The following is a 25,824-nucleotide window of genomic DNA, read 5'->3' as shown; positions in this document are numbered from 1 at the left end:
CTGTATGTCGAAAATTGTATTGTCATTATAAAGCACAGTTGCCGTGTACAGTAAAAAAAAATACATTTTACACAGTGGTGTAGTCTAGTTTTTATGGTGGGTATACTGTATATTTGAGATTTTTAGAAGTGGGTATACTGTATATATTTGTGCTATTCAAAACAATGGATCAATCAATTGTAAGTGGGTATACTGAAATCCCTGAAATTTAGAAGTGGGTATACTCTGTATACCCGCGTTCTACGAAGACTACTCCACTGATTTTACAAGGCCAGTGACAAAGAAAACCAAAAGTGTTAAAGGTGCACTGTGGTGGCCAGAGTAGGTATTGCAACTATGCTCCTCATTGAAACTGTGCTGCCTATAGCCACATTTGATCTTTTCATGCCCATTTAATAAGTAATAAATTAATATTTAATAGTATGACCAAAGTACACTAAGTTTTGCCAAAAAAAGCCTATTTCTGGACATTCGAAATGGCGGACATGGAGAAGACCCATCTTTTCATGTATAAGTAGTGCATTTTTCCCAGTCATAATGAACCATTAGAATTTGATGGTGGTGGTATTTGTGAAGAAGGTAACTTATGTGAATAAATTCTGGAAATAAACTACTAAAAACATTACACAGTGCACCTTTAAATAGGAGGACAGGTGTTGGAAGGGAGCATACTGACGGGGCAGGTCTGTGGGCTGGTGTGTGCACTAGGCCACATTATAGGCTATGAGACCACACAAAAGCCATCTTCATTTTTACCATCAAAACAGTTTCCTCTGTTGTGAAAAGAAGAACTGGTGAGCAAATATGATCTGACTAATGTGGATGTGGAGTGAATGCCTGTGTTTACAGTACAGTACATAAGCTCATGTCTGTATCGACGTGTGTGTGTGTGTGTGCATCGGTGTATGTGTGTGTGTGTGTGTGTGTGTGTGTGTGTGTGTGTGTGTGTGTGTGTGTGTGTGTGTGTGTGTGTGTGTGTGTGTGTGTGTGTGTGAGAGAGAGAGAGAGTGTGTGTGTCTGAGTGTGTGTGTGTGTAGAAACCTGATCCTTTCCACCTGTCCAACAGAGCCAGGTGTTTGGGCTTATGAAAGAGAACTAACAACCTTATTTGAATGCCTGTGTGTGTGTGTGTGTGTGTGTGTGTGTGTGTGTGTGTGTGTGTGTGTGTGTGTGTGTGTGTGTGTGTGTGTGTGTGTGTGTGTGTGTGTGTGTGTGTGTGTGTGTGTGTGTGTGTGTGTGTGTGTGCACGTGTGTGTGCATGTGTTTGTATTGTTCTGACACTATATTGTGAGCACTACCACTTCTTTATGCTAAAACATGGGACCTTCAGCAGCCAGGTGTGTGTTGTGGCTTGACAAAAACCATCACCCCAAGCACTGTAGGGTAGGCAGAGAGAGAGAGAGAGAGAGAGAGAGAGAGAGAGAGAGAGAGAGAGAGAGAGAGAGAGAGAGAGAGAGAGAGATAGAGAGAGAGAGAAGCGAGAGACGGATATAGAATTAGGAGAGAGAGAGAGAGAGAGAGAGAGAGAAGCGAGAGACAGATATAGAATGAGAGAGAGAGAGAGAGAGAGAGAGAGAGAGAGAGAGAGAGAGAGAGAGAGAGAGAGAGAGAGAGAGAGAGAGAGAGAGAGAGAGAGAGAGAGAGCAGAGACAGACAAAGAGAGAAATAGAGAGAGGGAGAGAGAGAGAGAAAGAAAGAGAGAGAGAGAGAAGCGAGAGACAGATATAGAATTAGGAGAGAGAGAGAGAGAGAGAGAGAGAGAGAAGCGAGAGACAGATATAGAATTAGAGAGAGAAAGAGAGAGAGAGAGAGAGAGGGAGAGAGAGAGAGAGAGAGAGAGAGAGAGAGAGGGAGTGCGGGAAAGTGAGAGCGGTAAAGTCATAACTCACTGGTTGAGGAATGCAAAGAGGTATCTCATGACGATGATGAGAGGTTTGGGGTAGGACGAAATGACGGCCTTGATCTGGGCACATTTCTCGGACTCGTTCTCGATTGCTACACAGGAGGGGGTTGGGGGGAGAGATAAGAAGCGGTGACTTGCAGAGAAACACAACGCAACGCGAGAGGCACATGACGTACGTACAGTCCATAGTCATAATTAAACAAGCAGAAATTCAAACACACTTTCGCCAAACAGGAACTATTATAACTGGCAAACTGACTAAAAGATAAGTTGCAGACTTCCTGTTTTTATCTGCTTGTAAGGTGTTGTATTTCAGATTGTGTGTGTGCGCATATGACAGCGTACATGCGTTCATTTGTGTGTCTGTGTGTGTGTGATTGCGTGTGTGCGTGCGCGTGTGTGTGTGATTGCGTGTGTGCGTGCGTGTGTGTGTGTGTGCCTGTGTGTGTGTGTGTGTGTGTGATTGCGTGTGTGTGTGTGTGTGTGCTAGTGCGTGCGTGTGTGTGTGTGTGTGCGTGTGTCTGTGTGTGTGTGTGTGTGTCTGTGTGTGCGTGTGTCTGTGTGTGTGTGTGTGTGTGTGTGTCTGTGTGTGTGTGTGCGTGTGTGTGTGTGTGTGTGTGTGTGTGTGTGTGTGTGTGTGTGTGTGTGTGTGTGTGTGTGTGTGTGTGCGTGTGTGTGTGTGTGTGTGTGTGTGTGTGTGTGTGGAGTCTTACAGACACAGTCCATCAGCTGTTGGAAGCTCTCCTCAGGGAAGAGAGGCTGCTCCAGCGATCTGAAATAGAGCTTCAGCACGCCCGCCACAGAGTCCATATCAGACATGCCGTCAGCCAGCGGGTCATCACCTACACACACACAGACACACACACACAGACAAGACACACACACGCACGCACGCACACGCAGACACACAGACACACACACACACACGCGCACGCACGCACGCACGCATGCACACACGCGCACACACACACACACACACACACACACACCCATATGCGCACACACACACACACATGCACGCACATGCGCGTGCGCACACACACACACAGAAATAAACATACACAGTAATTGTTGGGGGTGGCAGATGTTCACAATATTTACATTATGTGCGCAGTGCCTAGGCTACTGAGAGATGACTATGTTAGTAAGTAGACAGAGGAGAGCGGGCTGGAGTGTGACTGTGTGCATACCGTTCTCAAAGGCGTCCCTCAGAGAGTTGACTTCCACTTGCAGCCCAGGCACTCGGAATATGCCCTCATGATGCAAACCTAGCACAAGAGGCATCGGCAGTCAGTGTTAGCGGCAGAGGCAGAGGCAGCCTTTACCTTCTATGCTTCAAAGCTTCGGAACCAGCTTCCAGATGACGTAAAAAATGCACCCACTATTTCCCCTAGCTTAAATTACATATCATTCACATTTTTTTATTCTTATTTTTATTTTTATGTTAATTTTATTTTTTATTTTATTATTATTTTTACCTTATGTTTTATCTTAATGTTTTAAATGTTTTTTGACTCTAATTTATTTCCTTCTTTCTTCCCTGTTTCCTTTCTTTTACATTTTTTAACTTTGTGAAGCACATTGAGTTGCACCTGTGTATGAAATGCGCTATATAAATAAACTTGTCTTGCCTTGCCTTAGCGTTATTATCAAAGCCATATACACAGCTAGCTTAGTATATGCAGGACTTCTCAAAGACAATACATACATAATAAAACATAATGTTCACTAAATATCTTAAAAGTGCACCGTGTGGGATGGTGGTCAGAGTAGGTATCGCAACCATTGTATGCTGCTCATCGAAACTGCTGTCTAATACAAAATGTTGTCTTTTTGCAAACATTTACAAAATAATGACCTAATATGCATGAAAAGATCCAATTTGGCAATATCCAGCACAGTTTCAATGAGCAGCATAGGTGCAATACCTACTCTGGCCACCATTCCACACAAGACATGAGTAAAATGGAGAGGTTATTTTCATAGGGCTAGGCAATATGACAATATAATATCGTACATATCGATACAAAACAGTGTCTACATTTTTTTCCATTACTACAGCTAATATATACAAATCAATATAGTTAAATAATATTTTGTGTTGTCACTATGCAGGTTCTACGTTCATATAACTGTAAAAAGAAGCATAACAAGATTCATTTTAAATAAATGTGGTTTTGCAACGCAACGCAGTAAAGAGAAAATAAAGAAAACAGCTAACATAATTGTGGTATATTGGGATATATAGGCTTATCATTATCTTGATATGGATAAAAACATGTACATGATATGGATTACATTATATCGCCCAGCACTAGTGATTCTTGCAGGATTTTGCAACTCTGCCTCTGCCTATTAAAGCCTTAATGTCCCAGGCTCCGAAGCACATAAAACATTAAATATTGCATTTAAGTTGGAGTTCAAAGCTAGGACCCTCATTTTCCATTAGAATGTGTTCATTCAGCTCTAACATACCCACATTTTTATTTAGAAAAGGCTCAAATCTCAATAGCCTTAATGCAGCGTATATGTCGCTCCATGTCCCAAAGGTCGAACAACATATACGCAGCATCAGGGTAAAAGGGGTTAATTCTTATTTTGTGATTCTGTGCATTGTGTAAGATTTTTAGTAGTTTATTTCCAGAATTCATGCTGCCCATTCACAAATGTTACCTTTTTCATGAATATTTACCACCACCATCAAATTCTAAGTATTCATCATGACAGGGAAAATTGCACTTTTCATACATGAAAAGGGGGATCTTCTTCTCCATTGTTCGTCATTTTGAATTTCACTGACATTTTCATTGACATTTTTAGCTTCAAAACTTCATGTACTTTGGTCACACTAGTGAATATTAGTTTATATAGTTTATATAACAATATTAGTTTATATAAATATTCATGAAAAGATTAAAACTGGCAATAAGCGGTACAGTTTCAATAAGCTGTAAAGTTGCAATACCTACTCTGGCCACCATTCTACACAGTGCACCTTTAAGGTTAGCATACACGGAGCACATTTTTGAGTAATGTTTTCTAGGCAACAATACTATAACCCCAGATCACTACTGGATGTGTGATGTCAAAAACTCATCTAATGTTACAATATAGTAGCTTCTGCTGTAATCAGTGGAACTAGCAACACCAGACAAGGCAGTACACCAACAATTCTACAAAAAAACAGCCCATTCTTTTCAATGTAGTTTTGAAACAATTTTACAACTTATCCAGTGCAGCCCTTGCATGTTCACATGGGTGCTGCTATGCAATAAGGGTAGGCGGGTGTGTGGCCACGCGGGGATGTAGAAAGCAGAAGCAGAGAGTGTAAGATTATCCACTTTGCTGAAACGGCAGTGGAGTGCACGAGATCTAGGGACCAACTGGGTAAACAAGGAAGCAGAAGACAAACAAACAAACAAGCCAGCAAAGAGGCCGAATTGAGGGAAGTTGAAGAAGCAGGAAGGAACCAGAAAGATGCAGACAAGAGAAGACACTCATCTGACAGGAGCGATAGACTTCCTGTGTGATAGACTTCCATTTGCTATGACTGCGGAAACGATGATTTTAATTCTTGTTTTATTTCTAATTATACTTTGAGCATAATATATTTACCATTGAGGTTGATAAACCGAATGCAGCTCTTCATGACCAGTGGGATGTTCTGCTTCGAGGCCTGGAATGCAGAGACATAAACAGCAGGTCAATTTAGAAAACCACTTAAGCAGAGATGCACAGCTACGGGTATATTACAACACTAGTATGATGATATTACATGGTTGCAACTATGCATTATCACACTACTACTGCTCTAATCACAGTCATAACAGTCTTCTACTTTTACTTTACACATGTCTGCACAGCAAGAGAGGCATGCTCAATGACTCAGCAATTTTAAATGATTATAGATTATGAAAGAACACATTTGGCAAACATGTAAACAAACACCTATATCTTATATCCTGTATCTCAAGTCCCATGTTTTGACGGGACGTCATGTTTTGCTTTATTAAACACGTCAGCAATCTACTTTAACGCCTTTGCGCATTAATGGTTGGATGAAAGACTTTAGTGACAGTGAGTTAGATTTTACTTAATGGGACAGCGAGTGAGTTTTCACTTTGGTGCCAGTATCTCCCTCTGTCTCATCACCAGAGAGAACTTCACTTTTTCTCTTATGCCCCTATGAGTAGTGCTGGTGATTATGAAAGCCCATTGGGAAACTCCAACTCCCATTGTCATTGTGACACAGCACTCCACAGCACACAAGTGAACACTGCACACTGCACACAACGAAATTGCATTTATGCCTCACCCGTGCAAGGGGGCAGCCCTCAGTGGCGCCCCATGGGGAGCAGTGCGGTGGGACGGTACCATGCTCAGGGTACCTCAGTCATGGAGGAAGATGGGGGAAAGCACTGGTTGATTACTCCCCCCACCAACCTGGCGGGTCGGGAGTCGAACCGACAACCTCTGGGATGCAAGTCTGACGCCCTAACCGCTCACCCATGACTGCCCAATGATAACACATCACAGCAGGGATGGCCAGTTATTTGGCTCAATGGCCAATCTGGGTTTAGAATATTGTCAGAAGGGCCCGATATTGCAGACAACTTGTTTGTATTGACAATAAGAACAATTTAACTTTTGGGATATTTCATGCACATTGTACCGAAATGTATTTACAGGAGATGAATTCAGTGACCTTGGCTAATCTCAAAAGCCGCAACACCCCTATCTTAGGAAGCCATCTTAAGAATGTTAGCTGAGAGTACTCTTTCAGATTTAAACATCTGTCTTGTATTGGCTCTGCATGCCAAGTGAAAAGGCTCAGCTGGCCGCATGTGGCCCCTGGGGGCCTACAGTGTGTCCACCTCTGCCTCAAAATCCACAGAGTTCCTCACCAATTTCTGTCTTCATAGCAAATTATTACATTACATTACATTACATTTCGCTTAGCTGACGCTTTCATTTATTCAAAGCGACTTACAGTTACTATCTGTCAGGGCATTGGTTACAGTCCCTGCAGCAATGTTGGGTTAGGTGCGAAAGACCAACTCTTTTACCACTAAGCCACGGCTGCTGCAAATGCAGTATACCTCAATGTAGGAGAGCAGGTTTCCAGTGAAGAGCTTCTGGTTGACCTGAGTGCCTGGGTGGCTCCTGCGATAACTCCTCTGCTGCCTCAGGGACCTCCTGTTGCGCGTGCTGACCAGACAAACAAGACACACCAGACAAAATACCCCCACACAGCTGTGACCTTACTGAGGAAGTGTCTACATGAAACTGGCTTCACATGCCACAACACTATGGGATGATGGTTATAGCACTTTGCCCATCTGTCTTACACAGTGGTGTAGTCTACTTTTTTATGGTGGGTATACTGTATATTTCAGCACTTTTTGAAGTGGGTATACTGTATATATTTGTGCTATTCAAAACAATGGATCAATCAATTTTAAGTGGGTATACTGAAATCCCATATACCTGCGTTCTACGTAGACTACACCACTGGTCTTGCTTTTTTACACTGAGCATTAGACATAGGTTTTACCATAGAGGTGGGTGTAACATTAGCAGATTCATACAGTAATTCTGTATTAACCAAGGGTTTTTTTTTAATCCAAAAACAATGAACATGTTTAGTTTACACACCTGGTGTTGTTCTCGCCGTTCACTCTGGCTGTTGAAAGTGAGAGGGCAGAAAGGGAAGAGAAATTACTGTCTTAGAAAGACATAAAAACCGGTGGGATCTAAAAATGACAACCAGTTGAAACTACGGTTTCGGATGACAAAAATACAGAAAACATAGAACTGCTATGAACTTGGCTTACTGCTCTGCTAAAACACAAGATATCCATACCTCCACGCCAGTATAATGGGGCTATAGGTGTACACCAAGGCTCCCCAATTTGATATATGGGCAGCACGGCCAATTACTTGCATGCTACATAAGTGTATTACAGTATATTCCAGACTAATCCTATGTTTTGGTCCACAACCAATCCATCGAAATATCGTATTAAGGTTGGGGTGTTAATGGTACCTTTCTGTAGGGCCACCTGTAGTAGCTCATGTTTGGCTTGGAGCTTGGAGATCACTGACATGGACTGCAGCTGCTCCTTCACTTTCTAAAAACAGAAATGAAGTTGTAAGTGTGTTATCGCTTGATAATACCTGGGACTTTCAGTTACACACACGTCATGCACGTACGTACGCACACACACACACACACACACACACACACACACACACACACACACACACACACACACACACACACACACACACACACACACACACACACACACACACACACACACACACACACACACACACACACACACACACACACACACACACACACACACACACACACACACACACACAAACAAATAGACATTAATTTGACAATTTATATAATGTTACATTATATATTACATTACAGTATATATTATAGATACACGCAATAGTATATAATGATATACGTACATACATACAGAAATTTAAATGAAATCCCTCACTGTAAAGTAGAAGTTCTCCATGTCCTGCAGGTTGGCTCTGCGTTTAGCCAGGCTGGGCTCCTGGCTCTGGGTGCCGTTGGGGTCCGTGGGGGTTCCCAGGTCCTCGTCACCAATCACTGTAATCATGCCAGACAGGGCCTCCTCCAGCGTCTCACCAGCCTGGATGACAACAGGGGAACGGAAAGAAAATAACTATACAGTACATCGCTGAATAAATAAGGACAAGCAGTGACATGCAATCTAAAATATACACCCCTTAATAGTAGTACCATCATATCAAATGGCCTAGGTTGTAGGTGATTTCAGTAATGATTTAATTAACTGACTAATTCATTGATTACAGAAAAGAGCAGTAATTAGAATCATTTGGTTTGTTGAATTACTGAAACACATACAGCCAATGTTTCTGAGCCTGTACCTTATCGATCATTGTATTTTCTATTTCTCAGTGATAACGTATTGAACATCACTTTTATCTGTTCTGTTTGTTGGTTTTGTCCTCTTATGTCTTTTCATGGTCCTGAAACCTCCCTGTCTTTCTCCTTGGTGGAGACTAATAAAGAAACCTAACCTAACCTAACTAGCCTAGTACTACTGGGGCCTATACTGCAAAGCTGGTTCAGGATAAGGTAAGGTTAAATTAGGAGGTAAATCATCTAATACAAGAGCTTTTCTTCAGAAAATGAGGACTCCAGGCTCTTCTATTATATGATTTACCTCTTAAATTAACCATAACTTATCCTGAACCAGCTTTGTAGTACAGGCCCATGGACTATAGCCTATGCTGACTCAGTCAAGAGACACGACTGCAGAAAACTAAAATGGTAACAACATGAAGAAGAAGAATGTCCACAATGACTCACGCCATAGAGGAATGAAGTGGGTGTAGAATGGTGTGTAGTTTGTGGGTACATGTTCCCTAGGTGACTGATTAGAGTGGCATACAGTTTGTAGACACGACCTCTGTAGTGACTGTTTAAAATGTTGTGTGTTCTATTGTGTATTTTATACCCGCTCGGCATCCTTGGTGAAGGTCTCCAGCCTGGACTCCATCTGCTGAAAACGAGTCTCCAACTCGTCCTGCATGTCAAAGTCAGCCTGGACCTCACACACCTAGCCACAGATACAGAAAACACACATTACACATTAATCCATCGCTCATTACACATACCGTATCTGCATACATACATTGAGCTGCAGTAGTAGAAATACAGTAGTAGTAGCAGTTGCAGTAGTAGCACTTGTAGTAATATTAGTAGCAACCATACTTATAGTGATGGCTGCCTGCCTTGTGGGGCAGTTACTTGAAGCTGAGTAGTAGAGGTAGTAGTAGTACTGGTGGTAGTAGTAGCAGCAGTAACACTATAGGAGTAGTAGAAGTAGCAGTAGTAGTAATAGCGGCCTCACCGGATCACCTTCATGGGGCAAGCATTTGAAGCGGAGTAGTAGTACCAGTAAGTCTAAAGCAGTAATAATAGTTACTAATATGAGAATACTAGTAGCAATATTGGTCTCCCACAAGGGGCAGGTATTTGAAAGTGAGGGGCAGGGTGAGTCGTAGTAGTAGTAGTAGTAGTAGTAGTAGTAGTAGTAGTAGTAGTAGTAGTAGTAGTAGTAGTAGCAGTAGCAGTAGCAGTAGCAGTAGCAGCAGCAGCAGCAGCAGCAGCAGCAGCAGCAGTAGTAGTAGTAGTAGTAGTAGTAGTAGTAGTAGTAGTATCATGATAGGAGTAATAGTAGTAGGAGTAACAGCAGTCTCACCAGGTCCCCCTTGTGGGGCAGGTATTTGAAGCTGAGGGGGCAGGTTAGTAGTAGTCGTAGTAGTAGTAGTAGTAGTAGTAGTAGTAATACTAGTAGCACTAGTAGCAGTAGCAGTAACACGGTAAGAGTAGCAGTAGTAGTAGTCTCACCGGGTCGCCCTCGTGGGGCAGGTATTTGAAGCTGAGGGGGCAGGTTAGTAGTAGTCTAGTAGTAGTATTGGTAGTAGTAGTAGTGGTAGTACTAGTAGTACTAGTAGCAGTAACACGGTAAGAGTAGCAGTAGTAGTAGTCTCACCGGGTCGCCCTCGTGGGGCAGGTTAGTAGTAGTAGTATTAGTAGCAGTAGCAGTAACACGGTAAGAGTAGCAGTAGTAGTAGTCTCACCGGGTCGCCCTCGTGGGGCAGGTATTTGAAGCTGAGGGGGCAGGTTAGTAGTCATAGTAGTATAGTAGTAGTCTCACCGGGTCGCCCTCGTGGGGCAGGTATTTGAAGCTGAGGGGCAGGGTGAGTAGTAGTAGTAGTAGTAGTAGTATTAGTAGCAGTAGCAGTAACACGGTAAGAGTAGCAGTAGTAGTAGTCTCACCGGGTCGCCCTCGTGGGGCAGGTATTTGAAGCTGAGGGGCAGGGTGAAGGTGGTGTCGTGGGCCTGGAGGATGGTGTCTCGGTCCTTCACCTGGTCCAGCGTTGCCACGGCGCCGCTCAGCTGGGCCAGCTGGGAGCCCAGGCTCTGCTGCAGCCGCGACTGGCCCGACACAAAGCCCTGGAGGACCCGGCACACCCAAGGGTGGTAGCCCACATCACTGGTCTGAGGAGGGACACGTGTACACACACACACGTACATGGTACACGTACACACACACGTACACGTAAATACACACACACACACACACACATACGCAAATACTTGCAAATAAATAGGCATTAATATGGGAACTTGTATCATATTACATTATATGTTACATAATACAATATTAGATGATACCACTGTATATGTTGGTCAGATATTATTGTGGAAATACACAATAAAAAGGTAAAGGCTGAATGCATACAGGTAGGCCATCTTGCCACAATGGAAAACATGATATGATATTACTATATATGATATGATGTGCTGCATGATATTATATGATATGATATATGATATGATGTGATATATATTAAATGAGATGATATACGATATGGTGTGATATAATATATGATATGAATTATATTATATTACTGTATAACTGCAAAATTAAAACAAAAGAGACCAAAGCCCCACTCTACTGTACAGTAAAGGAGAGGAGAATCCCAAATTAGGGCATCAACACAATGACGTAACTGATCAATTTATAACTATCTGAACCTTGAAAAATGAGCACAATGGCTCCCAGCACTACTGCTCCTGTGTGTAAAGGAGAGGGAAATGGCACACACACACACGCACGCACGCACGCACGCACGCACGCACGCACGCACGCACGCACGCACGCACGCACGCACGCACGCACGCACGCACGCACGCACGCACGCACGCACGCACACACACACACACACACACACACACACACACACACACACACACACACACACACACACACACACACACACACACACACACACTGTATGTGTGTCTGTGTGTGTGTGTGTGTGTGCGCGCGCGTGTGTCTGTGCGAAGGAGAGAAGAGAGGAGAACAGCGATGTAGGGCACCCACATCAATGAGGTTGCTGATATCCTGGAGGTAGTACTTGTTCATGGAGGCGTTGGCTGTGGCCAGGCTGAGCAGGTAGTCATTGCGGGCTTTAGTGCACTTGAACTGGATCTCCTGGACTTTCCCTTGCCTCTGTACACACACAAAGAAACAAACAAACAACCACACATGCACACATGCACACACGCACGCACACATACACACACACACAAAGACAGTGGTGAAAACCCATTTTCCAAGGTTGCGGGTTTGCACAGTAATACCATTCTCTGTCATTCTTTGCAACACTCCCACACACAACATAACTCTAACTGCAACTACTTCAGCAGTCCCATGCCCATGCTTAAATGAATATACAGTGCCTATAAAAAGTCTGCACACCCCTGTTCAAATGCTACATTTTCAGATGACAGGAGTTCAAACAATTTCATAATTTTTTCCACATTTAATTTAAATTGTACAATGCAATTGAAAAACAAACACAAAGCTTGAAAGGGAAACGTAGAAGATAAAAAAAAAACCATAAATATGCACACCCTTAAACTAATACATTGTTGCAGCACCTTTGGCATTTATGACAGCACTCAGACTTTTGGGTAGGAGAATATCAGTGTAGGCGTAGCACATCTTGATGTGGCAATACTAGCTCACTCTCTTTGCAAAGAAAATCTCCTGTGCAGAGAGTCCTCTTCAGATCACGCGACAGCAGGGTTGCCAGATAAGCTTGATGATTTCCAACCCAAAAAACCTACAAGGAGGCACTAAATCCTACCCAATTTGAACTAAAGTCCATTGATTTCTATGGCCATAAATCTGCAGAAAAACCCGCCCACAGGCCTTTTTTTGCCCTTCTTATCCACAGACGATCCTGAGCAGCCCAATTGGGTGTAAAACCGGCCAATCTGGAAACACTGCCCGACAGATTTTTGATGGATTCAGGTCTCAACTCTGTCTAGACCTAACCTGGTTGTCACGCGATGGGAACATTGACAATTGTTTAGCTATGGAAAGGCGCAGGTGTGTTCACAACTCGAACCTATTTGGAGAATTCACACAGCTTTTTTTAAATCACCACTACTTCAACCACTAGCTTGTACACTACCGCTCAAAAGTTTGGGGTCACCTTCATTTTTCCAGTTATCTGTTTGCAATTCAAGTCGCAAACATCTTTTGAATAGCTTGAAATGGAATAATGGAAAGTACTGAACAGCCACAGGTGAAAAAAGGTTTGATTACCCATAAAATTGGTTAAACTGGACAGAAGAGTGAAATCTAACCAAGCTTTTTCACCCATTTATTACATAGAAATATGTGTTTTAGTCCATTTTTCTACAGACAATTCTTTGGTTTATCAGAGAATGCATGGTACTATTGGAAAGCTCAGTGTCTGCCCTTTCCAATGGTAGGTGTATGACATTTGTTGAGTTGCCACCTCGTCCACAAATTCAAGTCAAAGTAGCTGCATGATTTTCTAACCATCATAATGAACCTACTTATGAATGCACGATCCACTGTCTCAGCGATGTTTTAGTGTGCAAGCCAGTGCATACATCATTGGAAAGTGTAGATTCTCCTCTTTCAAATGATGTGTATATCATCCGGCATTGTATGAATTGACAGGAGCAGACATCAACTTTTGCATGCATGGGGCTCATAGAATTCATGGGCAATTCTGGACCTCATCTCATCCCAGGAATGAATCTGTAGAACCGCAACTGGCTATTATTAATGCCAAAGGAGTCTACACTTTGATTAGTACACCAGACTAGACACTACCTTAGTAAAGGTACACTTTGATTAGTCAAAAGTTAGTGATACATTTTGGTTTGTCTATACAAGTAAATCCATTCAACAGTTACTTTTTCCAATATCAAATTGCTTATTTGTTGCATGTATTATTTTCAAGGAACAACTTCTCTATACACTGATTTTATACCAGAACTGAAATTGAAAAGGAATAGGCTTAACTGTCAGAAAGAAGCATTGTGGGAGGAAAATGTGGTGACCCCAAACTTTTGACCGGTAGTGCAGGGGTGCTCAACTAGAAACTGAAAAGGTCCACTCGCCAAATTTCTTATGTTTCCAGGGTCCAAAAAAGTCGCTACGGACCGATGCCGAAAATAGCCTCACTCGCTGGCCCCACTGGCCTCTTGCTCACTCACTGTGTTGTCACAGTGATGATACTTTTATTTGTCATAAGACTGGCTTCGCAGAAATACACCTACAGATCGCATGGAAGCGAAATCTCATGTATAATTTATACATATTAAATACAGATGGATTTTGTCTTGGTCCGGATGACATTGCGTTGGGGTCCGCATCCGGACCTGGGTCCGCCAGTTGATCATGTCTGCGGTAGTGTATATACCGCGCCCCGCAATCTCGTCCCGCGGTTCTGATTGGACAGGCCATAAAATATTTGATGCCGTTCGGGCTCATGTAAGATTTCCAGACCCTCATGTGAGCTCACGAAGTAAGATGCACAAAGCACGAAGGGTCTGCATGAAAGCCAGGCTAGTCTAGACCATTCCAAAATCTCAATTCTATTCAAGTGAAGACATTCTTTTGTTAATTTAGGTGTGTGCTTAGGGTAATTGTCATTCTGAAACATTAAGTTCTTTTTCATCTTTTTGGTGGGGGGTAGACTTTTATAGCCACTGTATGACCACAACTGCATCAAAATGTTCTCACTATGATTTCACAAATACTTTGCAAGATTTCTAAGATGGACTCGCCGCTCTAGAGGCTACCCTACAGCCGGATATTTGTTTGTTTAAAACAGAAATTGGGGACATAATTGATCAACAAATCCAACAAGTTTCATCCTCAATAAAGAACAAACTGACTACGCTGAAAAGCGACACCAACAACACCATATCGGCTGTGAAGGAAATGTTTAACAAGCAGGCTACGACCTTGGCAAACCTCAAGTGAGGCACATCATTCACCTCAGATTAGGTCGCAAAACTGCAGGAAGAAGTGAGCCTCTTAACCAAGCACTTAACCAAGCTAGAATGTTTGAGTACAATTCCAGGCTGACTGGGGAACACAGTTGAAGGAGAGGATTGTGCACATCCCAGTTTTGAGAGTGAGGAGTCCGCACACTTAGAATCCTTTTTGTTGTGTTTTATTTTTTCATGGCAGGATAACGTTTCGACCTCAACAGTCTTCTTCAGATTCTCTACTGAAGAAGACTGTTGAGGTCGAAACGTTATCCTGCCATGAAAAAATAAAACACAACAAAAAGGATTCTAAGTGTGCGGACTCCTCTCTCTGAAAACGACTGGGGAACAATCCCTTCTCTTTAAAGGCTTTAAATGGGACAGTGCAGCTCCACCAGCTCCAAAAGCACACTGGGAGCCAAGGTCACATATCCCAGAGAGATACTCGCCGTCTATCTAGGCCACTTTCTAGGCCGTCCTCTTTAAAAGGCAACTGTGTGGCAACAATGACAAGGCATGGGGGAGCATCGCTATAGTAAAACAAAGAAAAGAATGAGCACTTTACTTTCTCTATTAATTTCTCCACTTTCTTTGCGCCCTGTTTCTGTTTCTCCGCCTCCTTCAGTTTCCCTTCTGCAGACACAAACTCGGTGTGGTACTGATGGTAAGTCTTCAGCATCTGAGAGAGAGAGAGAGAGAGAGAGAGAGAGAGAGAGAGAGAGAGAGAGAGAGAGAGAGAGAGAGAGAGAGAGAGAGAGAGAGAGAGAGAGAGAGAAAGAGAGAAAGAGAGGCGCCGGTGGTAGGTCTTTAGTGTCTGCGATTGACAACAGCACAACAGAACAGAAGGCAGAAATAGCATCCACTGCAGCAATACATCGCATCATGTCTGCACAAATAACTGGCCCAACTTACATCAGTTACACACGTCTTAGTGAGCGAGAGAGAGAGAGAGAGAGAGAGAGAGAGAGAGAGAGTGTGTGAGAGAGAGAGAGAGAGAGAGAGAGAGAGAGAGAGAAAGAGAGAGTGTGTGTGTGAGAGAGAGAGAAAGAGAGAAAGAGAAAGAGAAAGAGAGAGAGAAAGAGAGGGAGAGAGAAAGAGAGAGAGAGAGAGAAAGAGAGAGAAGCAAGCGTGTCAGCTTACCGTCTGCATCTCCGTAGTGACCTTCAGAAGGTCCTCCTGAACCAGGCTGCACACCTCCTTAGTCTGAGAGAGAGAGAGAGAGGGAGAGAGAGAGAGAGAGAGCGAGAGAGAGAGAGAGAGAGAGAGAGAGCGAGAGAGAGAGAGAGAGAGAGAGAGAGAGAGAGAGAGAGAGAGAGAGCGCATGAGAGACACAGAGAGAGAGAGAGAGAGCGCATGAGAGACAGAGAGAGAGAGAGAGAGAGCAGATGAACAAGAATGCAAGAAAAGAAAGACTGATTCTCGTTAGTGCATTGGCCTACCATTCACTCTACCCTTCACCTCTTTAGTCCGAGGAGACACAAGGACTGTGTGTGTGGACACAAGGAGAGGCAAAAAGACATAACAACAAACATATTAATACTCATATGTGACCAATCACATGACAACAGGTTGCAAGTAGGCCCAGGGGCATATAAGGTTCATCATAGATCTGGAGTGCAGATTCTAAGCTTATGGAAAGATGGTAACATCTGAAGAATATATGGCCTTTAGAACGTGTTCACAGAGAATTCAGCTCTGAAAGTTTCTCTTGCCCATAGAAAATGCATAATGTTAGCCCTCAATCGAAATATATGGTTTTAGACAAAACATTCTACTAGGGCTGCTCGATATTGCAAAAAATCAATATCACGATATTTTCTGCAAATATTGATATCACGATATTTTAAACGATATATACAAAATTCCCTACCCCCGCCACTATTATCGTAGTGGAGTAGCACGCATAATAGCTTTCTAGTTTCTAGTGCTTTCTAGTAGCATAATGTCTGGTAAGTCTGCGTGAATGTAGACTTGAGGAGAGCACGAGACTCGAGAGGCGTCTATTTTTCTCGACATAGAGCTAGTTCTGATGTACCACTCCTGCGTTTTGCTTGATCCCATGGCTGCCATACTGCACCGTAGCGTTGCAAATGACAAAATATCACGATATATGAATTTTTATATTGATATCACAATATATGATGAATATTGATATCGCGATATAAATACAATATATTGCACAGCCCTACATTCCACCTAACTTGCACATTGTGCAAAAAAATGAACATCAGAGAGACATGTGGCCTGTTTTCATGTGAACCGTCACATATTTGGCTTATCAATCTTTGTACACTTCACTTCCTTGATATGAGGACAACACCTGCTCATTGATTTAGCGTGCACTTTATTCTAAACCTCCTTCGTCTGAGGACTGATAGGAGTCAGTGACAAAAGGTTGATGCTCAATATTGTGCATGCAGTACGTATGGTTGGTGGTGCACTCTGCCCTCTTCTGCATAACTGCAGCTCAGGTGCAACTGCAAGAGAACGTGTGGGCATTTTGTAGCACCAGGAGTGTGTGCATACTGTTGCACAAGAAACGCTACTTGGCTGCATAGCCATTTGCAGTTTGCTGCACCAATGACACTTGGACCCAGAATACCAAACGGCAGGTTGACAGGTGGGTGGTGGTGTTGAAATGGTGGTGAACTGCTGTTGTAGTTGGTGTGTTGGAGGAGGTGTGTGTGTGTGTGTGTGTGTGTGTGTGTGTGTGTGTGTGTGTGTGTGCGCGTGCGTGCGTGCGTGCGTGCGTGCGTGCGTGCGTGTGTGTCAGTAACAACATCAATGATGGGTAGTAGAGACATTTCTGGAGGCCGTTGCACCATGTGTTGCTCCATGAGTTGGCCATGTGAGAAGATCAAACATACAGGGAGGGGTAAGTTGTAGACGTCCTTGAAAGTGTTTGTGTGTGTGTGTGTGCAGGCTCTACCCATTTCGTGTGTGGTCTTGAACTGTTGTTGTTGGTAGTGTGATGGTGTGATGGTGTGTGATGGTGTGTGTGTGTGTGTGTGTGTGCGTACCCGCTTGGCCAGGCGCTGTGTGTGCTCCAGGCAGAGGGAGAGGTTCTGGGGGAGGCCAGTGTGTGTGTGTGTGTGTGTGTGTGTGTGTGTGTGTGTGTGTGTGTGTGTGTGTGTGTGTGTGTGTGTACCCGCTTGGCCAGGCGCTGTGTGTGCTCCAGGCAGAGGGAGAGGTTCTGGGGGAGGCCAGTGTGTGTGTGTGTGTGTGTGTGTGTGTGTGTGTGTGTGTGTGTGTGTGTGTGTGTGTGTGTGTGTGTGTGTGTGTGTGTACCCGCTTGGCCAGGCGCTGTGTGTGCTCCAGGCAGAGGGAGAGGTTCTGGGGGAGGCCAGTGTGTGTGTGTGTGTGTGTGTGTGTGTGTGTGTGTGTGTGTGTGTGTGTGTGTGTGTGTGTGTGTGTGTGTGTGTGTGTGTGTGTGTGTACCCGCTTGGCCAGGCGCTGTGTGTGCTCCAGGCAGAGGGAGAGGTTCTGGGGGAGGCTGGTGCTGCACATGTCACTAACGGCCGCATGGTCACGGCCCTCCTGACGCGTCTGACCCAGCAGAACCAGCCAACACTGAAGCACTGAGTGGCCATTCTGCTCCTTCCTGAGAGAGAGAGAGAGAGAGAGAGAGAGAGAGAGAGAGAGAGAAAGAAAGAGAGAGAAAGAGAGAGAGGGAGAGAGAGAGAGTGAGACAGTGAGAGAGAAAGAGAGAGTGAGTGAGAGAGAGAAAGAGAAGGAGAGGGAGTGTGGTACTGGTGGTGTTTCAGCCTGGTTCTCACGCAGACCCTTCATACATTTTTGCTCAATCCATCTGCGTGAGAACCAGGTTAGTGGTGTTTGGATGTAGAAAAAAAATGGTGTCATTCACTCTGCCATTCACTCCTTTTGTCTGAGGACTAACCCTGAGAAAAATATGATTGCTGTTTGAAGAGTGGCAGACAGACAGACAGACGAAGAATAACAGAGATAGAGAGACGAAGACAGACAGAAAAGATGGAGCGAGAGAAGAATATATGACAAGGTCAAAGAGGCAAATATACGAGTAAGTGGGAGCAAGAGGAAAGTCAGTTGACAAAAATAGACAGAAAGCACCCGAGACTTGCAGCAGAGTGACTGTCAAGACCTTTCAATTCAGCCGACAATTAAACCGACAGTTTGAGGCCACCCTACTGACAATTAACCCAATTCAAAGAGAATTCTCCTCCCCAAGGAGCAAGCCATCCCAAAGGAACTAGCCATGATCTGATGGAACAAGCATTTGAACCACTCTCTGATCTGTAGCCACAGCTCATATTCAATGTGACAGAAACGTGTTAGGCCATTCTCAGCACACTAAAAGCCTGTGACGATTCTAATTCATCCCGGTAAGGCTTTGCCAGACTTTATCTGTATGCAACTGGATTTCTTTGAGCTTGAAAGCTTGGAATATGAGCTCGGCGAGAGATGGGCCGATGGGGTGATTTTCCGGGAGGGTGCCCAAACTTTCTCATGCCACTGTATGTGTACTGTCTGTCTAATTGTCTATGTCCACACCTGAAGTCTATGTCTATGTCTGCATTGGTAAGTAAGAAACGTAATTTCAATTATTTTCATGACAAGCACGTAAAGAAGCTCAGTTCACTTTTCAGCAAACAAAAAAGACGTCTAGTTGCTTGTAAACACCTAAACTCTTTGAATGTTAACTCCAATTTGGATGTGAGCTACTGTACCTTTTTATCCGGGAGCTGAAGCGGTCTGCCAGTTTGTCGAGGGAGCGCGCGTACTCGGCCTCGATCTCCCCGCGCCGCCGCAGGTAGTCCCCCAGGTCCTGCAGCAGCTGGCTCTTCTGCTCCAGCTGCTGATCAAACACCTTCAGCTGCTCCACCAGCTGACCACGCACCTCTGGAGAGAGGGAGAGAGAGAGAGAGAGAGAGAGAGAGAGAGAGAGAGAGAGAGAGAGAGAGAGAGAGAGAGAGAGAGAGAGAGAGAGAAAGACAGACAGACAGACAGACAGACAGACAGAGATATAGACAGAAACAGAGACAGGGAGAGAGAGAGAGCGAGACAGACAAACAGAGACAGACAGAGAGAGAGAGAGAGAGAGAGAGAGAGAGAGAGAGAGAGAGAGAGAGAGAGAGAGAGAGAGAGAGAGAGAGAGAGAGAGAGAGAGAGAGAGAGAGAGAGAGAGAAACAGACATGAGAGGGAGTAAATAGGACAGACAGAGGAACAGAAGGACACACAGAGACAAAGACAGAGATGGACAGATAGAGACAGACAGGGAATAATATAAGAGACAGAAAGAAAGAAAGAAAGAAAGAAAGAAAGAAAGAAAGAAAGAAAGAAAGAAAGAAAGAAAGAAAGAAAGAAAGAAAGAAAGAAAGAGAAAAGTAAGCCATGGCAAAATGAATCATCAATTTCCTATACACACTATATGTGTATGATTTCATCACTTTTTAAAAAAAGTTATCATTCAGTGTCATGTGTCTTATGTGACCATTAGGTCAAGACAAACAAAATATTGGTCAGTCAGCACATCTTCTGAGGGAATTTCCAAACAATAGTTCCCTTTTTCTGAGCTGACACATTGGACGGGAATCTGAAAGTGAAACATCGACCCACACATGACCCGCTTCAAAAGTGACAACATTTTCACTGTGTAGCATTTGAAATGCCAAGGTCTACTCTGTGGCCCTCTGCCAACTCCCCTCTAGCTAAAGAACAATTCACTCATCACAGTCTGTCTAAACAAGGAAATCAAGTTCAAAACTCTATCACCATGAAGATGAGTTTCCATCTCTAAATCATGTGTGTGAGAGTGTGTGTGCTGCCTTTCTGTTGACAAGTTACAGTTGAGTATATTTAAAGACCCGGGGCTGCAGCTATTTTGGTTCACCTGGTAGGGTAACACATTAAATAAATAAACATGTGAATGACACCAGACCACAGTAGCAAGAGTGAGAGTCAGAGAGAGAGAGCGAGTGAGCATGAGAACCTTAGAGACAGATTAAGCAGTGAGTGCACAGTGCAGTACGGTACCTTTGATTTGCGCGTCGTAGTCCTGTGCGGCCACTTTGTCCCTCTTCAGCCTAACGTGTGACGCCATCATACCGCAGACGGGCTCAAACTCTGGTTTAAAGAGGTGACAATTCAGAGACATGCATTCTGCCATCACTCACACGCACAGCAGTAGTGACCAAGACTCACTGACTACTACAGTGTGTCTCCTTCTTGTGAATGGGCACATATAGTATGACTGGCTACACCAGTAGGCTACGCATGCTGTGCTATTGTCCAGTACAAAAGTAGCCTAGTCCAGTCTGGGGCTTCATTCCTGCCTTCTATTTATGTAGGTATTGCCCCACATGCGGCACGCTACACATATAGTATAGGCTACCGAGCGAGCTACTGCTGCTGTTGCTTAGAACAACCCAGAGCGACAGACTGCAGGAATTCACAGTATGCCAACTGTGTTTTACAGGCTCCTAAATTTAACTCCTAACTCTCTATCACACAACTCAAACCCCACAATTTGGAGCAATCAAGTGTCTTCTTAAAAGACGAGGGTTGTTGGCTGGTTTCCGCCAGGCAGTGTAGTGGGGGTGGGGGTGGGGGTGAGTGTGGGTTTGAACTAGTTGGGCTTCACATGAGTGTAGTGTGCAGTTAGTGTAGACATCAAGTATCTTCTTAAAGGAAAAGGGAAGGAGGTTGATTTCTGTCAGCCAGTGTGGTGGTGTTGGGTGTTTGTGTGAGCGTGAAGAACTAGTTGGACTCACATGAGTGCAGGGTGTAGTGCAGTGTAGTGTAGTGTGTAGTGTAGTGTAGTGTAGTGTAGTGTGTAGTGCAGTGTAGTGCAGTGTAGTGTAGTGTAGTGTAGTGTAGTGTAGTGTGTAGTGCAGTGTAGTGCAGTGTAGCAGTGTAGGATAGAGCAGTGCAGTGTAGTGCAGTGCGGTGCACTAGTGGAGCGTTCCATTCTTTCCCAGAGAGAGAGAGAGAGAGAGAGAGAGAGAGAGAGAGAGAGAGAGAGAGAGAGAGAGAGAGAGAGAGAGAGAGAGAGAGAGAGAGAGGGGATATGTGAGACATGATAGAGCAGCAGCCTTTCAGCAGCATGAGGTGAGGCGACCGGCCGGCACTACTACTGCCGCTAATAATAGCACGCTCTCACACATGCAGCACCGGGCAGGCGGTCGGTCAGAATAACAGCAGCGAGGATGTTTGTCTACTCTACAGATGAGCTGCAGGTGTCCAACACACGACAAGCCTGCAGCCAGGGAAATCCACAGTGGCAGACAAAGGGGTCAGTTGTCCCGGGCCCAGGGAGAGGTGGAGGAGGGGGCAAAAAGGAGTCCCCATCACATCGTATGCATTGAGTTATAGGGGGCTTTCAGATGACTTTGTCCAGGACCCGGCTAAAGGTGTCAGCCACCCTGGAAGGCAGACAGGCAGGCAGGCAGGCGGGCACCCCCCATCCTCTGGCTGGGCCTACCTCTGCCTGGGCCCAGAACAACTGACCCCTTTGACAACCCTCCACCCCCCAGCCGCCCAACCTCCCTAGCCCTGAGGCTGAAATGTACAGTAAGTCATACAGTCATCAACAGCACATTTGCTGACGTCAGGGCTGGACTCCTGGAACCAAACAAATGGCCAAAGCATTTTTGCCTTAGACTCACCGAGGCAACCACCTCTAAAATGTGGGCCGCTCTCCAAGTTGTCAAACAAACAAACAAACAAAATAAACAAAAACCAACAGCATTGGCCCCTGGTGATCAGTCTAGCCCTGACTGAGGTGCTCAGGTGGACTAACCCTGCAGTACACTGACTAGAATAATTCCACACACTTCTGTGTTTTCCTCTGGTGCATCAATGGGAGACAAGACAACCAGCAATTCTTAAACTGAAGAGAAAAAACCCGGAGCAGCACAGATGCAATTCTTTTCCTTTTTTAGATGCACAACATTGATGGTCAAGCGATGTTAGTCCCCATGTTGTGCACTTGATTAAAAAAAGACAAAGGATTGCATCTGTGTTGCTCTGGCGTTTTAACACTAATTTACTGTATACTTTGTCTTATGCTCGTCTTAACCCTGATGTATACTTTGTCTTATGCTCCCTTACATTGACCTTGAACTTCCGAAACGATGAGGTCAACATATTGACCAACGCCTTTGGTCAGTGTGGCATTTTTTGTGAAACTGTTTTGACTGGTCAATGCCAACGGTCTGTCATCAGCAGATTGTGGCCCTTTTTTCTGCTGTCACGGTCTTTGTGTCACACACACCCAACACTTCTCTCTCTCACTCACTCTCACACACACACACGCACACACACTCCTAGAGCAGCCTGCCTGCCTGCCAGCCAAGCAAAACGGGAAGATGCGATGCTTCCTGTGTTGAACAGAGCGGTGGGGTGGGGTGGGGTGCAGCGAGCTGAAACCAAACACTGAGTGTGCAGGTCATTTCTCTAAACTCACATCCTTCCCTCTGTCCTCTATCCTGCATGTTGACTTGAATTAGGTGAGTTTTATATTGCTCATTGGTTAGTTTAAAAACGTGATATCTGAACAATCACAGTTGCAGTGAGCAGAGACCAAAGAAGGGAGGAGAGAGCAGAGAGCAGAGAGTAGAGAGGAGGAGGACCCAAACCAGCCACTCGGCAGTCAAACAGTCAAGGTTGCACTGAGGGTGCCTGTCATTTCTCTAAACCTGCGTCCTTTTTCCTCTGTACTCCGTCCTTGTGCCTCATTGTCAGCTTTACTTTGGATGAATTAATTTGACAACGAACTTGTGCTATTTTTCAGACACAGTATCACGTTTGCATTTTCAAGTCTTAAGATGAATGTTCAATATGAAGCTGACTTTACCCATGTTGATTATGTGGACAGGGGAGAGAGGGCAGGAAAGGACGTGAGTTTGGAGAGGGGACTTGCACACTACACTCCGTCATCATGAGACAGCTTTACTGCCCTTTCACTCGCTCTCCCTCCACTCGCCCCTTTCCCTCCACACTTCCCCTTTTATGACAGCAAAAAAGACTTAACAGGCCACATCTCATGATGAATAAATGAGAGAACACAACACACCATAGTTGTTTTTTTTACGCATCTTACATTTGCACATTGCATACTGGATACTGGAGAGAGTAGACTAAACTTTGCAATGAGTGGAGTGCAAGAGAGAAGATGACGTGTGGCTGCAGATTACATTGAATCTGTCTTAGTACACTTTTGCAACCCTACAGACACATACAAACAAACACACACACACACACACACACACACACACACACACACAGACACACACAGACACACACAGACACACACACACACACACACACACACACACACACACAGACACACACAGACACAAATACACACACACACACACACACACACACACACACACACACACAACCTCTTCCTCCTCCTCCTCCATGCCCGACAGTGCCAGTGCCAGTGCCAGAGCCTTGCAACATTATGGCGTGGTAATGCCATAAAAGCGTATCAGCGTATCAGGGTTCATCCCTCCCGCCTTAAAGGGCCATTTCAGTTCCCTCTGGACACAAGGATTAATAGTCTCCCCCCGCGGTGCACGTGTGTGTGTGTGTGTGTGTGTGTGTGTGTGTGTGTGTGTGTGTGTGTGTGTGTGTGTGTGTGTGTGTGTGTGTGTGTGTGTGTGTGTGTGTGTGTGTGTTTGTGTCTGTGTCTGTGTCTGTGTCTGTGTGTGTGGGTAGGGGGGTAAGTGCTTCAGAGAATAAATCTCAAATTGCTTCATAAAAAATTATGATTATGAAAACACTATACTGCTGCGCTAGAACATTTGCTGTATACGAGGGTTAGGGTGGTCGTAGTAGGAGAGCAGGCTAGAGCAGTGTTTCCCAACCAGGGGTACGTGTACCACAAGGGGTACGCGAGCACACTGCAGGGGGTACTTGTGAAAACATGTAACATTGTGGAAACATGTAATTTTATCAAATACATGTAGCTCAGTTACATTGGGATAGAGAAAGCGGTATAGAACTTGACTTAGGGGGTACTCATCGGCGCAACGAAAAGGCTTGAGGGTACACAAGACAAAAAAGGTTGGGAAACATTGGGCTAGAGATACAGTACTTTATCGATCCCAAAAGAAATGAAAGGATATAGCAGCGTAGCTTCATGCAATAAATCTCAAATTGCTCAATGAAAAATTACGAGACGAGTCGACCAGCCCTGGTTTAGTAGAGCATTACTGTGCGAGGGCTAGCATGATGAGGTTGGTTGCAACCAACCTGTCAAACTACTGTAGACGGTTATAAGGCTACATGTTTCTACAAGTCCACTGAAAGGACTGACATCACAGCACACAAACACTTACCAGTCCTCAGTTGTCAAAAGTGCCTCTTGATCCTCAATTATAATCCCAAAGACAGAAGCTCCTCTTCATTACAGAATGACACGACGAAAGTACTTTGTAAATGTCCCTCTATTTAAACGCGCGCACACACACACACACACGCATGTACAAACACACACATACAAACACACACGAGAAAGAGCTGTCACACATACACACACAGACAGAGGGCTGTCATGCGAATGCCTCTTCCTCCAAACACGCATGCACATACACAAAGACACAGACAGACAGGCAGACAGACTCACAAGAGGGCTGTCCTGCTTTCTGCTCTGCTCTCCTCTCACCCTGAGAGCCAGCGCCACACTCTGCTACTGCTGGCTTCTGAAAGTGCTGAGTGTGAGGTCACACCTCCCTCCCACCCTCTCTGTCACTCTCTCGCTCCCTCCCTCCCTCTCTCTCTTTCTTTCTCCTTCACTCTCTCTTGCTCACTCGCTCTCTTGCTCACTCGCTCCCTTCCTCCCTCTGTTTCTCTCTCTCTCTCTGAGTTGCTCTGTATCTCCTCAGTGTCCCTGTAGAGTAAACTGTCAGGGTGAGAGCCAGAGAGGGAGAGTGTGCATGCATGACAGGGAGGCTGTAGCAGACACAGAGCATAGACAGATACAGAGATAGGCGAAATAAGGGGGGGGGGGGGCAGACAGAC

At 44.6% G+C, this 25,824-nt stretch overlaps 1 protein-coding gene across 1 annotated transcript in view; it reads right to left on the bottom strand.

Annotated features, from left to right (window-relative positions):
- arhgap4a (Rho GTPase activating protein 4a) overlaps positions 1-25,487 on the bottom strand; it is a 32,874-nt gene extending 7,387 nt beyond the window's left edge. The window contains exons 1-17 of the mRNA XM_063208307.1: positions 25,143-25,487; positions 20,830-20,919; positions 19,523-19,694; positions 18,255-18,417; positions 15,957-16,019; positions 15,382-15,495; positions 11,878-12,006; positions 10,767-10,988; positions 9,439-9,540; positions 8,428-8,586; positions 7,950-8,034; positions 7,559-7,586; positions 7,003-7,111; positions 5,519-5,579; positions 3,094-3,171; positions 2,617-2,745; positions 1,890-1,995 (exon numbers count right to left, since the gene is read on the bottom strand). Coding sequence (XP_063064377.1) covers positions 1,890-1,995; positions 2,617-2,745; positions 3,094-3,171; positions 5,519-5,579; positions 7,003-7,111; positions 7,559-7,586; positions 7,950-8,034; positions 8,428-8,586; positions 9,439-9,540; positions 10,767-10,988; positions 11,878-12,006; positions 15,382-15,495; positions 15,957-16,019; positions 18,255-18,417; positions 19,523-19,694; positions 20,830-20,899 — 1,790 coding nt within the window. The 5' untranslated portion in view covers positions 20,900-20,919; positions 25,143-25,487. The remainder of the gene's footprint in view (positions 1-1,889; positions 1,996-2,616; positions 2,746-3,093; positions 3,172-5,518; positions 5,580-7,002; positions 7,112-7,558; positions 7,587-7,949; positions 8,035-8,427; positions 8,587-9,438; positions 9,541-10,766; positions 10,989-11,877; positions 12,007-15,381; positions 15,496-15,956; positions 16,020-18,254; positions 18,418-19,522; positions 19,695-20,829; positions 20,920-25,142) is intronic.
- Between the last annotated feature and the right edge of the window lie 337 nt (positions 25,488-25,824).

This window comes from Engraulis encrasicolus, chromosome 10 (assembly GCF_034702125.1).
Source record: "Engraulis encrasicolus isolate BLACKSEA-1 chromosome 10, IST_EnEncr_1.0, whole genome shotgun sequence".
NCBI classification, from domain to species: Eukaryota; Metazoa; Chordata; class Actinopteri; order Clupeiformes; family Engraulidae; genus Engraulis; species Engraulis encrasicolus.
The sequence above is the reverse complement of the archived record's forward strand: the minus strand, read 5'-3'. Positions and strand labels throughout refer to the sequence as shown.